The 14,093-nt window shown below is 38.3% G+C and overlaps 2 protein-coding genes across 2 annotated transcripts; one reads left to right on the top strand and one right to left on the bottom strand.

The window, feature by feature from the left end:
• The first annotated feature begins 363 nt into the window (after positions 1-363).
• LOC111875770 lies at positions 364-4,995 on the top strand. The gene is made up of 4 exons (XM_023872282.2): positions 364-410; positions 587-701; positions 3,420-3,525; positions 4,744-4,995. Exons 2-4 carry the CDS (start codon positions 645-647, stop codon positions 4,884-4,886), a joined length of 306 nt encoding a protein of 101 aa, XP_023728050.1. The 5' UTR covers positions 364-410; positions 587-644; the 3' UTR covers positions 4,887-4,995.
• LOC111875771 (CWF19-like protein 1) lies at positions 4,984-13,148 on the bottom strand. Its single transcript, XM_023872284.2, has 12 exons — positions 13,041-13,148; positions 12,285-12,445; positions 9,657-9,758; positions 8,930-9,150; positions 8,688-8,800; positions 8,271-8,484; positions 7,411-7,531; positions 6,587-6,654; positions 6,361-6,492; positions 5,932-6,069; positions 5,564-5,724; positions 4,984-5,185 (listed from the first exon to the last, which is right to left on the bottom strand). The coding sequence occupies exons 1-12, from the start codon at positions 13,055-13,057 to the stop codon at positions 5,047-5,049; spliced, it is 1,587 nt and encodes a 528-aa protein (XP_023728052.1). The 5' UTR covers positions 13,058-13,148; the 3' UTR covers positions 4,984-5,046.
• Between the last annotated feature and the right edge of the window lie 945 nt (positions 13,149-14,093).

Genomic DNA, 14,093 nt, shown 5'->3' with positions numbered 1-14,093 from the left:
GTATATTAGTAAAGAAAAGCGCACGAATGTGCATTACATAGATTGTGGGTTTTAGCCTTTGCTATAATCACACATACTAAAATCAAACTACAAGAACAGGAAACTATTTTACATATAAATATGTATAAGCTTAGAGAATTTTCTAGAAAAGTACGAGAATGCTTTAGTCACGCATAAAAATGCTTAAATTTTGTAAATAAAAATATTGTTATTCTGGACATTATACGTCGTCATATTTTTAGCGAAAACGTTTCGGAAACTGGATTCCACTTCTGGAACTTTGTGTTTTAAGTAAAAACTGGACGGTGGATAACGTCCAGAAATATGGTATTTTTAATAATATATCATCGGGACAAACTTCTAGGTCTTATTTTCAGCAGACTTGAAGCACAGAAAGAATCATTTAAGAGGTTACCTTTTAATTCAGACTTAAGTACTTTGATGTCATAATTTAGGGGTTACTGAAGGGCAATTGCTGTGTTGTGTTGACAGGAAAAGAATAAATATCGTCTATAATAAACTATAATGAAAACTTTGAGAGTAAGTTTCCGTGGTATTTTTGTTAACACCTATTTTCTATTGGCAGCACCGAACAGCTTAAACATAATATTCTGAAGGTCAGAACGGTTAGAGCAGTTGTAAAAATGGTTAAATTATTGCAGAGGTTGATATTGCAGCATCAGAAACTTTCACCGTATAAGGTAAATATGAGAAGAAAATGAAAGAAAAATGTCAAATGGTCGCTGATTATTTTTCCCTTATTTAAAGTAATTTTTTCTTCTTGAGAAAATGGAGGACGAATTTGAGGTTATATTGGTAACTGAACCGTGATTAAAACTGAAGTGTATATGTACAATCAAAGTGACAACTGTACATATTCTATTTTCTACTTTCGTTATTGAGTATTTCATTTAGTATTACATTGTGTGATGCGTTATTAGCAACTTAAATTGATTGATTGATTGATTGATTTATTTCGTCACTGTAGATCATTGTACATGATATATGACAAGTCAAGTTAATTCTGAATATTAACAATTTGATATATAAATAGATTAAAATTACAATAGTTACAATTTTTTACATTCTTATTTGTGGAGAATTTGATGGAATGAACATCTGTAACTGATTTCATTAGACAACATTTTAATGAATTTTTCTTGAGCCTTATTCATAATTATGAATAAGGCTCAAGAAAAATTCATGATGCTGCTTACTGAGATTATAATCTCAGTAAGCAAAGAACATATTGCAAGTCTTACAGAGATTTTTTTTTACTACTGATGTATTGATGAAGGCTGTGTTAACTTTTGGTAAAGTGACTGACTGGACAGTGTGGGTTTGATTACTGCTAGGGGCATTCTCTCAACCACTGTCCAGACTGGCTGCAATACCCTCCTAGCCTCGTATTCATTAGATACATGGTGAAAGTTCCCTAAAGGGAAAGTGATGAGCCCTTGGGCTTTTATACATTTCAGGAGCATCGACCCTTTGGTGGATCACTTTAAGTAAACTGGTCTTAGAGGGTCCGTGCCATAGCTCAAGCGGTTAGTCGCTGGCTTCCCACCGCGGCGGCCTGGGTTCGATCCCGGGTCTGGTTAAATGGGATTTGTGGTGGACAAAGTGGCACTGGGGCAGGTTTTCTCCAAGTACTTCGGTTTCCCCTGCCAATCTTAATTCCACCAATCACCCTCACCAATCATGGGACTGGTACAATAGGCCAGAAGTGGCCAGTACAAGGGACTTAGTTTGTGTTGATCTCTCTGTTCTCTGCCCGCTTAGGTGAGGATATAAAATACGTTCTTAAGGGGAGGACGCTGTCCTGAATGATGGCTGCAGAGGTGATGCACAGCTCAGTGTGGGCCTGAGTATTCTTCACATTTTGAAAGTTTTATTTTTGGTAGTGATCAAGGTTTCAGTCTGTGAGCAGGTACATTCACACACACAGGTCCAAGTGGGAATCATGCTCAGAGCCCTCTAAATAAGAATTCAGAATCTGACCTTGAAACCACTGATCTGATTGATACTGGTATTATGGCCTAATTCATAAATGGACTTTCACTCTATATAAATCAAACCATAAATGATATCTTGCCACTAGAAACTAGGATTATTGGTTCAGGTGCCACAGATGCCTGAATATATGTTATGTTTTTCTACAACTTCTTTATTACAACTGTCACAACACAACCAATATCAAGATCAGTGCCAGGTTTTGGCTCTGCTACATGTTTTGGCTATTAATAGCCATCATCAGGCAAATACATGTAGTAGAGCCCAAACTAGGCACTGATCTTGATATTAGTTGTGTTGTGACGGTTGTAATAAAGAGGTTGTATATTATAACACAACAGGATGCATGAAATGAAAATTATGTTTTTCTGTCTTGATCTGTCCTGCCTATGCAGAGGTCTTGTGTTCAAAGATTCATAATTTATAAATGGGAACAGGCCAAAAGACCTATTTTAAGAAAGGTGAATAAATTACAGATATTTATGTCATTTTCTGCCAGACTTCTCTGAAAACTTTTGTATAATTGCTTAATAAGCCAAGATAAAAATGTGCCTGTAATATAAATTAAGTTCAAATCAACCTGCCTTGACATAAACTGTTACCAGATTTTAATTTATTGGAAAAATATAAAGTCTGTAGTAAAATCATGCTTTGTGAATTTGGAGATTGCTTAATCCAATTAGAAATTGCAAACAGGTCTTCACTGTGAAGACTGGATGCCTGTTATTTTGTGACATTGCCCTAGGTCACTGTTACAAGGGAGATAAAAATTATACCCCCCCCCCCAAATGCATCTGTTTTATGAGAGATCAGTATTCTTCTTCGGTGTATCAGTAATAACTGACATAGAATTTTCCAGTCCTTATTATAATGTGTTTTTCATGGGTGTGAAATTTGGTCTTTCACCCTAATGGAAGAACATAGGCAGAAGATGTTTGAGAACAGGGTGCTAAAATTATCTGGTATTAAGGGAGAGGAAGATGAGGTTGGGAAAAACTGCATAATGTGGAGCTTCATAACTTCACCAGATAATATTAGGATGATGATCTAAAAGTTTGTGATGATGGTATATTGCTACAAGTATTATGTTTTTGGACATTATCCATTGTCTTGTCAATTTGTAAAAACCTGTCCTGTTTCTTTTTCAAAACACAACATTTTGGCTTATCTACTGGACCCAACTGAGTAGGTTTTACCTGAGGACGGGGACAGAATCCAGTCCCCAAAACGATGTTTTTTGAAAAAGAACAGGATGGTCTTTTAAAAAATAGACAAGACGATGGATAATGTCCAAAACCATAATACTTGAAGGAGGAAAACAGAGATGAGAAGTATATACAGGATTTTAGGCGAGAAACTTGGAATTTTTTCTCATAAACAAGCTGAAGTGTGATGCATTTAAACAGGCCCTTGCACAGCGATATGCCAGTCATGGGGGTTGTGCCAAAACTGTATCCACCCCAGCCAATGTGCCAGGACTAAGTTCAGCCGTTTACAAAGTCCCTCCTGGAGGTATGTACCACTATATATATTCATAGCAAGTCAAATGTCTGCTCTTTTTCCCATCGCACTGTTTGTGCCTCTTTTCAGATGTGAAGAGGATATGAATTCATTTTCATGTACTGTAATTTACAGTCTGTTTTTATCATCAGCATTCTGCAAGATTTCTTCTCAGTGGCTGCCAACAGCAGTGCTTTGCAGTGTGATATCCAGAGAACATAGTGCACTCTTATACACATTACTGTGAATGCTTGGTCTTCTGGGGTGTCACAATGTAGTCTGCTAAATAGTCATTTACTGTTTCAGATGAACATAGTGCCTTAATCTTCAAGGTTTAACCTTGAAGTCCATAACCACATATCACAGAACACAGCCTAACACCTCGGAAGACCACAGTCTTAATACTCAGTGCTGTGTGAGACTCTTGAATTTACACAAATTCCACAAGTCTGCATTCCTGAAATCCATTTCCAGCATGCTGAACATTAGTACACATGATGTTATGTATGTAAGACTTGGCACCTTGTACAGTGCAAGTGCAGTTTACCAGGTGGTGGTGATGACATCAGCACTTAGCAATTGGTCAGAGGAGAGGGGAAAGCCACTAGTAACTCTAGCAGAAGGGGCTCAGAATTTGCAGTAAAGATGAAGGGGTGAACACACTGAAATCAAACTTTCAGTGTTGACAGTTTTGCATGTCAAGAGTGGTCACTATATGTAGAAATAACATTCAACTTAAGAAATGAAATGAAGAATGCCATCTTCTGGGATGCAGCACCATGTAGAGCTTGTGTGAACTGACGTTTCAGAGGAACATATCACCTCCATCCCATAGGATGGCATTCTTCATAGTCACCGCCATTAAAACCTCAAATCTTACATACGAAATTGAAATTTACTCCTGTAATTAGAAACCAGACTGTGATTTAGGATTGCAACTGTATCCAAATACTCTATTACAGTACTTGCACATTGCTTTAACTGCTGTGGCTCCTGTACAATTCTCAGTTCGGTCTGTGACAGGAAACGGGAAAGTTACATCATGTGTGTGTGTGTGTGTGTGTATGTCACCAGGACCAACTTACCAAGATAAAATGAGAATAAATTCAAAACATATGACTGATACAGCCTCACTGCCTTTTTCAATTACAGTAATTAATGACACAATTCATGAACACTACCCACTGTACTGTTTGTGTCCATGTTTAATATCACATTTATTTATTCTAGATGTGGGCCCTGGTGCATCCAAAGATGGTAAATACAAGAATCCTGAATATTTTTGCTACAACCAAATGTCTTACTTTGAAGCTGAAGTTGAAATGTTAAAATACAGATTACCTCAACCATCAAACAAGCCTAAAAAAAAGTAATTTAAATAAAATGAGTTAGTTCCTGATGATATGTTTGTTCATCTTGTACTTGAAGAATTAAAATGATAGCAAGGCTGCAATAAATATATACACCCTGTACAAAAGATTATTATATGGTTTATTGTATTTATTCTAAGTTATGATCCATGTTCAGTTTCATTCACAGTGTGAAATCAAAAGGTTCAAATGCACATCGAAATGCTTTGGCAAGCTCTGTTTCCTTTTCCTTTGTAGCCTTGCAGTCACGCCAGTCTGCTCTGTCTGCCATGTCCAGAAGCTCTTCACTTGCCAGCACTTCTCTGAAACACAATGTCAACATTATCTGTCAATAGGCACTAATTAAAAGACTGCTGACTGATAATTTTGGTCCAGTACCAAACATGGTTTGAGTACTGATCAGGACACAGGATATCTCATCAGGTCTTCCTCAGTTCTTCCAGGCAAATGTTGGGATAATACTTGAAAATAAACCACACCTGTTTTCTACCTAATCCTTTCAAGATCATCACATCATTTCATTTGATTCTAAAGAGCCTCTGTAACTGACCCACTGATGATAACCTATGAATGAATGTCAGTTAACACATACCTTTTGTAAGACAAAAGTTAGAGCCTGTATGTGCTACTGTACTTTGTATTCAAAAGTTGTGAATGGTAACACAGTCATCCACATTTACCTTCCAAACTGTAGGGGGAAGTTGTTTGCGACTCTGTGGTACAACTTATCTCCTGAAGGTAACTCCACATAGAAGTATGGGGTTCGAGGAGGGGCCACTTGAGAGAGCTTTGTGTGATGAGGCAGTTCATCAAGCTGCAGCCCATCTTGTTCGGCATTTTCCTGTAAACACAATGAGATCTCGATAAACAGAAATTCTGTTTCACCTGTGTGTGCCTTCATTATTTCAAAATAAAGTATTGCTGCACCTTACTGTGAATCAAGTGCTCGGCACTCCTACTCTTACGTTATTTGATGGGTGATACTTTATGACTTATGTAGGGCATCTTACCAGGTTAGCTGATCCTGATCAGTTGTTTACTGACTTACTTGAAAAACGCGTTTCAGGCGACCAGCCATATTATGTGGGATGGGAACAGTTTGTATCTGTAGGTGTGAAGTCTTGTAGTTCCTCTCAAAGAACACTGGTACTTTATGTTGCTTTTTGAAATACTTCTTCAGTGCTGACTTGAATATGTAAGTTGTTAAGGGAAGAACATTGCAGCAATAATGCAACAGTAACTGCAGCAAACCTTGACAGTGTAAAGTTACAAAATATGAAATTGAGAAATATAATCTTTGAAAGAGTACAATTCTGAGGCCACACAACGGAATGTCATGGATAATACGGGAGGTTTCCCTCCTTCTGCCTACTGTTGATATGTCTGTATTTATAATGAGTACAACTGTGGGCTGAAAAAATTTTGACATGAATGCATCTCCACTTATTACTTGGGATATGAACATGTTTTAGCATACAGTTCTCAAAGGATACTTTTCTATTTCTTCTTCAACTGCATCTGGTAAGGTCGATAGTGACTGGTGATGACCCACTGGCAGGATGAGCACGTGGTCAGGCACCATCCCCCCCTTTGCCAGTGCCAGGTATGACTGAACAGAAAAACAAACAGGACATGACAGTGACAAGTGTGTCCAACAGCAAACTGTCTTGCTGAGCTTCCATATTTGCAGTAAAGCTACCTACCTCACTGCCAACACTAATGACAAGGTGTTTCTCGACTGTAGCACTTGCAAGACAGAACCAGCATGATTCTGAAAGTGAACAGAACCTCTAAAACTCCACATTCTTCACCATTGAACACAACACTTTTGCACATATTGAGATCAGTATATTTAGTTTCACTATTTTAATTGTTATTTTCTGAGTTTTGTACTGCGTTGTGAACTTATATGATCAGGAGTACAGGTGTACTGAGCACTGCTGTGTACTGTCGGATGAGGACAATAATGGAAGGGGGGTCAGCGAGTGAGTGTAATTACAGTGGCTGCAAGTGTTGCTGCACAGGACACAGCAAAACAGCAGCATCTTCATGTCTGTGATGATTTATCTCCGTAGAAAATCATTTTATATCATTATGCGATGTGTGGCCAGATTTCATCTCGCTAGTAGTAATACTTGGTGAGCTGGTATGTGTGGATGTCCCATTAAAACTGTGCAATGCACAGCTAATAAAATTTCCTTACTACATGTGCAGTTTATTGGGTAGGAGTGTAATTAGGAATATTAAAATAAATTTAATGCAATTAGAATATATTTTAAATACTCTAAAGTGCATTGTATTATCTATGTAGTGCTGATAGTCTCACTTTCACCAATGAATTTCTATTTGTATTCAATTTTACTCCTCTTCATAAATGTAAAACAGTTTCACTGTAGCTGGCCAATCTCGTAAAGCTGTACAAGCTGTCTCTTGCTGTCAAGGACCTGTGCTGGGAGATGGGAGCGAGGTGAATGGTCACAGTGAACACACTGTCTGTCAAGAGCATACCAACTAAAAACTATACTACCTTGATCAAACTTTGGTGGCTGTCTTTTATGCTGCTGTTTATTGTCCTTTCTTGCTTTCTTTCTTTGGTTACCTTCATCAGTAAGAGAATCCATATCATAAAAGAACTGGGAAGGTCTCACCTATAAGAAAAGTTCAGTAAAAATACAATCATTGCTTTGCAAGACCATAATAAACAGCTGCCCCTGTGATAACAGAATCTAAAAGTTCGACCCCAATAATACCAATCCCTGATAATGGAAACAATCCTGAGCCAGTTCCATCCAGCACCCATCCTCACATATTCAAGATCCATCTTAATATTATCATCCACCATGTTTAGTACATACTTGGTCGCCACAGTATGACATGTCCTTGAGCTGGAGGTGGTGCTAATGGCGTCTAGACGTGGAAGTGGTGTAAATATACAAAATGAGAGGTCAAGCAGCCAACAGGCAGTGTTCTTACAGTGTGGGAGATGGGCATAGAATTAATGACCTTTCGCAATAAAAAAAAGGCAAATACTACAAAGCTTATCATTTTAGAATAAAACTTGTACATGGAAGCTGAGTTCTGTGAACCAAACTTAACTGTGGGAATGGAAGGTAAGAGGGGAAAAAAAAATATATATATATAAATAAATAAATAAAAAGAAGTGCCAGACTTATGTTCAATCCCAGGAAATCTCAGAAATAAATTATGAAATATGGTGTTCAACCTTAAAAATAACCACTACCTTAAGACTGCAGTGTTCTGGAATGTGACGCTGTGTAATCTGGTAGATGGTTACCAGCATTTCTAAGGAAGATTCTATCTCCATATTTCCAGAAGACTACAATCTTCATATTCAGTGATGTGAGAACCTTGCATCTTAACCAATACCTGTTTCATTGAGAGGCTTGGATGGAGCATTTTGCCTGTGTATGGGCAGTCCGTCTGGTCTGTTGTCTCCTGATAGAGGTGTGTGGTGCTCATCTGGTCTATTGGTGCCAAACTGAATGCATACAGCCACTTATGCTTCAGTGTGTTGCCTACTTTAGCTAAGGCAATGAAACGTGTTGCATGCTCTGGTGTGCTCCCAGAGAAACTGTGGTTCCTGCACATAGCATAACTTTAGTTACCTAATGGAAGCCTGTAACATTCATGTCTTACAGCATGACCTCCCACATGAGGAGCACAAGTTCCATATGATACCAGTAATGAGTACAACATATCAAAATGCAACTTCTTAGTTCTGTCGAGGTTTCATTATGACTGGATGTATGACAAGGTATAATGTTATAAATTTCTATACATAACCTATATGGAGCTCTTTCAAAATAAACTCCTTCCTGGCCAGAGAAATGGTAATGAGGTTTCACCTGAGCAGCTAACCAAGACAAGAGCCATGATCCATTTGGTTCAATCTGCACCTGCAACAGATATAATGCAATTCCTGTTTTCCCTCAGAGTAAGATGGTTGGTACACAACAGACGCTATGGTAAAATGAGATGCAATTAAAATGGTCATAAATCATGGCATGAGAGGAACATCGACTTACAGAACAACCCTTATCACCAAGCATGATGTCCTTTGGCCAAGATGATGTTATCAAAATATCAACTCCTCGAAAATTAGTTTGTCCACGAAGACATGCATTTTTTACAGACTCAATATCTTTATCTGTAAAAGTGTGGTGTGACAATGTGTCTGATTCTGCCTCAATTCCACTCACATACGCCAGCTTCAATCCTGAGGAGGAAGTGAACAATCCTCGTTTACCTGTGTACAGAATATCTTTGTTACCAAGTCGTTTAAGATGCTTATAAAGAAGTACTAATGAGATACATGGATCAGTTCTAAAGGTACTGATGATGTTCTGTCTCACTTTACTAGGTTTCTGGACTTTGTCCATTGTCTAGTCTTCTGAATAAAACATAAATAATGGACCTCTTCCAGTCCTCAGATGAAAATGTGGGAAAGCACCTACTCAGTTGAGTGAGTCCATTACGAGGAATGTTCAGAATACCAGATGATGGACAAAGTCCAGAAACAGTAAAACTAGGCGCTACATAAGATTTTAAACCAGGACCTGGGAGTAGGAACAGAAGAGCTGATTCTTGGTCACCCAATTTGAAAAATATTGTCAGTGTCACACAAGAACAGCCGCAAACCTAATCCCACAGCACAGGTATGCAGAGAAAAGCAGTCACACAAAACACAATACATATCAATATGCATGCAGTGTGAGGTGGAAGAAACATGCTCCATCAGGTAACTGCCCTTACCAAGATAAGTGAGATTGGGGCAGAGTTCACAGCCACTGATATGTGGATACAGAGCCACCTGTACAGCACTGCATGGACCCAAGATGTATGTTGGAATGGGAACTGAAAAGAAACAAGGAAAATATAACAACTGTTCTCATGAGAAAGCCATTAACAGTGATTATCTTAATGACTACAGTGCATGCTATATCGTCTGTCAATGAGAAGAAGGTCCTATGGGCAGATGTAGCACATAGGGACTACACAGCACAGGGCAATTTGGGAGACGTATGGGAATACAGATGGTTTACAGATTTTGTTGAAATAAGTTGTGATAACATGAACAGGCTCAGAACAGTGTCCAATGGTGGGCATATTCTGGACAGGGTGATGAACAGTTCCTTCACACCAACTGTTCGAGGCACAGTGTGCACTATGGAGACTTCAGTTAATGGCTGCCATAAAGATAAAAGAAGTGTAAAGTTGTGCACTTACCTAAATAATATACTGTGGAGGGGTGCGGGGGATGTGGAGGCAAAGCACCCTGCATTCTTAACCTCAGAAATTGATAACAGTTAAAATGCAAAGTGACAAACAGAGGGATAACTGATATCTATAGTCTTGCAGAAATTCTTGTCAGTATGAGCAGCTGTAGCATGCCAGACTCTGCCACTGTCAAGGAGACGTATAAATACAAGGGCCAAGAGGCAGCATTAATGGAGCCCTGCATGCTATGCAAGGAAATGCAGACTTGTGTCAAAAACAAGAATACCTACAATCATGGGAACACTGTCAACAAAGAGATGAAATGGTACAGTTCCATAAAGGTCACATGCAGAAATAAGAAGCAGCTGGAACAAATATAAAAAAAAAGAGTACTAGCTGGAAGAATACAAGGTGTGACAATTTAATTCCAGGAATGGCAACAGTGTGTTGCTGGGGTGTTGAGTCAGGCAAATTCATGTACCCAAGCATGTTTGGACATGTTCCAACTTGCATTTACATGAGCCACAGACCAAATGAGTTGTTTGTTCCCAAGCAACAGAGGAAGCAGTATGTGTCTGTGGTATGCTATTGGTGGAAAAATGAGTGACAAGAATCTGGTGCAGCGGATAAAAATCAAGTTTTGTGTGAAGATTGGCAAAAGTACTAGTAAAATGTTAGCCCTATTAACAATGGCATATGGTGAATACGTTACAAAGAAATGGAGCATTTTTGAATGGCATAGCCGGTTCAAGATAGGGCAAGATGACCCAAGAAGTAGACAGCCAAAAATGTGAAGGAGAGATACAAATGTGGACAGAGTATGAACCTCTGTGTGCTCAGATTGAAGATTAGGTGTGAGACTAATAGAAGAAGAACTGAATATGAATAGGGAAACATTGCGACAGATTATTATGGATGATTTGGGAATGAGAGAAATTTTCACAAAAATGGTGCCTTGAATCTTGATAGATGACCAGAAACAACGTCGGCTACACATTTCATCTCACCTTATTCACAATGTAGAGATGTCTGATAGGGTCATTACTGGTTATGAAATGTAGTGTTTCCAATATGACCCAGAAACAAAATGCCAGAGCATGCAGTGGAAAACAGAGAAGTTACCTTCTCTGAAAAAAGCACGCATGTCTCACTTGCAGTTCAAGATCATGCTTGTGTGCTTCTTCTATCACAAGGGGATAGTTCACTATGGATTCATTACACAAGGGCAAAGGTGAATCAACAGTGTTATTTGGAAGTGCTGACAAGGTTATGGGAATATTTTCAAAGGAAAAGGCCCGAACTCTGGCCTGACAAGTGGATTCTCCACCATGACAATGCTCCTGTGCATGATGTTTTATGAGTTTGCGAGTTCCTTGTTAAGAAATCCATTACAAAAATGGATCATCCACTTCGTTCACCTCGCATAGCCCCCTGCGATTTTTGGCTCTTTCAAAATTAAAAAAATGCCCTGAAGGGACAAAAATTTGCCAACATTCTTGACATCCATCACAACGTGACTTTACTGCAAGGTATTCCAGAAAACGATTTTCAAGACTTTCTGGCAGTGATACCATCGTCTCACGAAGTGCATAGCTTCACAAGGAGAGTATTTCAAAAGTGACAGCAGCAGCTAGTGCACAGGTAAGCAAATTTTGCCTTTACAGAGCCATTTCAGGAATTAAATTGTCACACCTTGTATATTTCTCCAAAACATCAGTGTCTACTGGGGCTGCACATTCTTACATGCTCATAAGATTGTACTCTTTATAGTCACCACTGTGTGAACAGCAAATGGGCTGGGTGGGGGGGGGGGGGNGTGTGTTGAAAGAACGGAAGGTGGGGAGAGGGAAGGGGGTGGGGGGGGGGGGGGGTGGAGAAAAAGCAATGAAAGGAAGAAACAAGTATATATGTAAGATTTGAGGACGGCTTTCTTCAAACAAGTATATACTTTGCATTAGAAACTAAATTAATATCATGCTTGTATGTTTCTTAGACACAACTAAGTTATGCCACTGGTTAGTCAAACCTTTAATTCATACAGAACATAAAAAAATAAATGATCCTCTTGAATAATTATTTGTAATTGCAGACCTACAGCATATGACACAGTCAAAATGGTTTCAACATTCAAAGAATAACAATTTTCATATCATAAAATATTACCTGTTAATTTCCCATTTCTGTATGGTTCCAAACCTTCATCTGTGTCCCCAAAAAAATTGCCCACACAAAGCAGCAAGTCAAACACACCATGTCCCTTATTAATATTTTCTACTCTTGAAAAGAGTGTCTGGAATTTCCCTTCTACATCACCACACACCAAACTGGAAAACGAAAAATCAGCCGCCATTTCAAAATGGTCATGTTTTAACAAAAAAATATAAATACGAGTGACGAGTTCAATATCCAGTCCGGTATCCGGACAAAGGATCTGTGAAACCATGTAGCTATGTATGTATGTATGTAATACCACTGCACATATAAAATCCTTCAAAATAGAACAATTCATGAAAAATTCTCACTACATCGACATCTGTTATTCCGAAACAAATAACCGGACCTTCCCTAATCCAGAATAAAAAAATAGCCCTCGTTCAGTCATCATTTAGCGAAGCTCTCAGTAAACAATTTATTCTAAAATTTACGCTTCTGAGACCGAACCGTCATTCGTACATTGTTCTGAATAGCAATATATATATATATGTACTGACATTACTACAAAACCAGCATGCGTTACAACAATGCCACTCGATAATTCAGATGTTAAATTCCACAATTACAATCCCACATACTCGAACCAATGAACTATAACCTCACTTTTGAAGAAAAGAGAACATTCGGCAAGCCATTCACAAAACAATAAACTTTTAATTCTGCCACATATTATCACAGCTTTAAAACATAATCAAATTCACTTACACTTTCACTTTATTCATCACACTTAATAACTACGATAACTACTGATACAAAGCATCTTCCTCCTCATTTCTCTTTCACGGTTTGTAATTGTAAGCAAAGATCATAGTTACTGATTCAGTGGTTTGAGAAAGGGCATGATTTACGAAGTATTAAACTATGATCCGTGGTACTTGGAAACACTTCCTTGGAAATCCGTTCTGTAGACCGGTATGGTCATAACCGTCATAACGCAGATGATCGAGGAAATTGCACCTCATCGTCATGGATAATGCATTTATAAGGATTTTGTACAAAGTTGTCGTTGTTAAATTTATATGAAATCCGCTTGTTATGATATCGTAATTTATAAACAAAGTTAAAACTGATTTGCTAACCCTTTGCAAAGAAAGTTCAGGGAGGGGGTTGGGGGCTGTAGTTTGTGTGGGTCCACAGTCACCTTTCTTCACAGACCCTAATACTAGTGCAGTAAAATAAAGATACAAATACAGATACAGTAACACCTAAGAGAACAAATACAAACTGGATTGTCATAAAATTGTAATCATTATGACAAAATCTCCATCCACTGACATTTATACCAGCATAAGTTGTGCCAAACCTCCTACATATTTCTCTACCTCTCAAACGTGTCCATCTTGTACATGTACGCTCTCAAAATAATCATACTTTCATTTCTTTCTGATATCACCTAGTGCTCTCTCCCTGAATTCCCATTTTGCTGCTGAACCCTGTTTAAACTTGGTGTCCACCCTTTGTAACTTTACATGTCCCTCAGCATGTCTTGTGTTTGGGCTTCACTTAACACAATACACAATCAAAGTGTTTCATACTACATTACTAATTTGAATGACATGGAACTGGGTAAAATTTAGTTCTACAGTCTCACTACATCATCTCAAAGCCTTTTCCAACTGAGGTTAATATGTTGATCTATTCCTCCATAATGGCTTAATGCTTGATTAGGCACAGAGACTTTACCTTCAACTTCACTCATTTCTGTACAGTTCATGTAACTACAGTTTCAACCCAAATGGTTTTTAAATTCTCCTTTTC

The sequence above is a fragment of the Cryptotermes secundus genome, unplaced genomic scaffold (assembly GCF_002891405.2).
Source record: "Cryptotermes secundus unplaced genomic scaffold, Csec_1.0 scaffold752, whole genome shotgun sequence".
Lineage (NCBI taxonomy): Eukaryota > Metazoa > Arthropoda > Insecta > Blattodea > Kalotermitidae > Cryptotermes > Cryptotermes secundus.
Note: the sequence above shows the minus strand (reverse complement) of the source record. Positions and strands in the feature narration are given on the sequence as shown.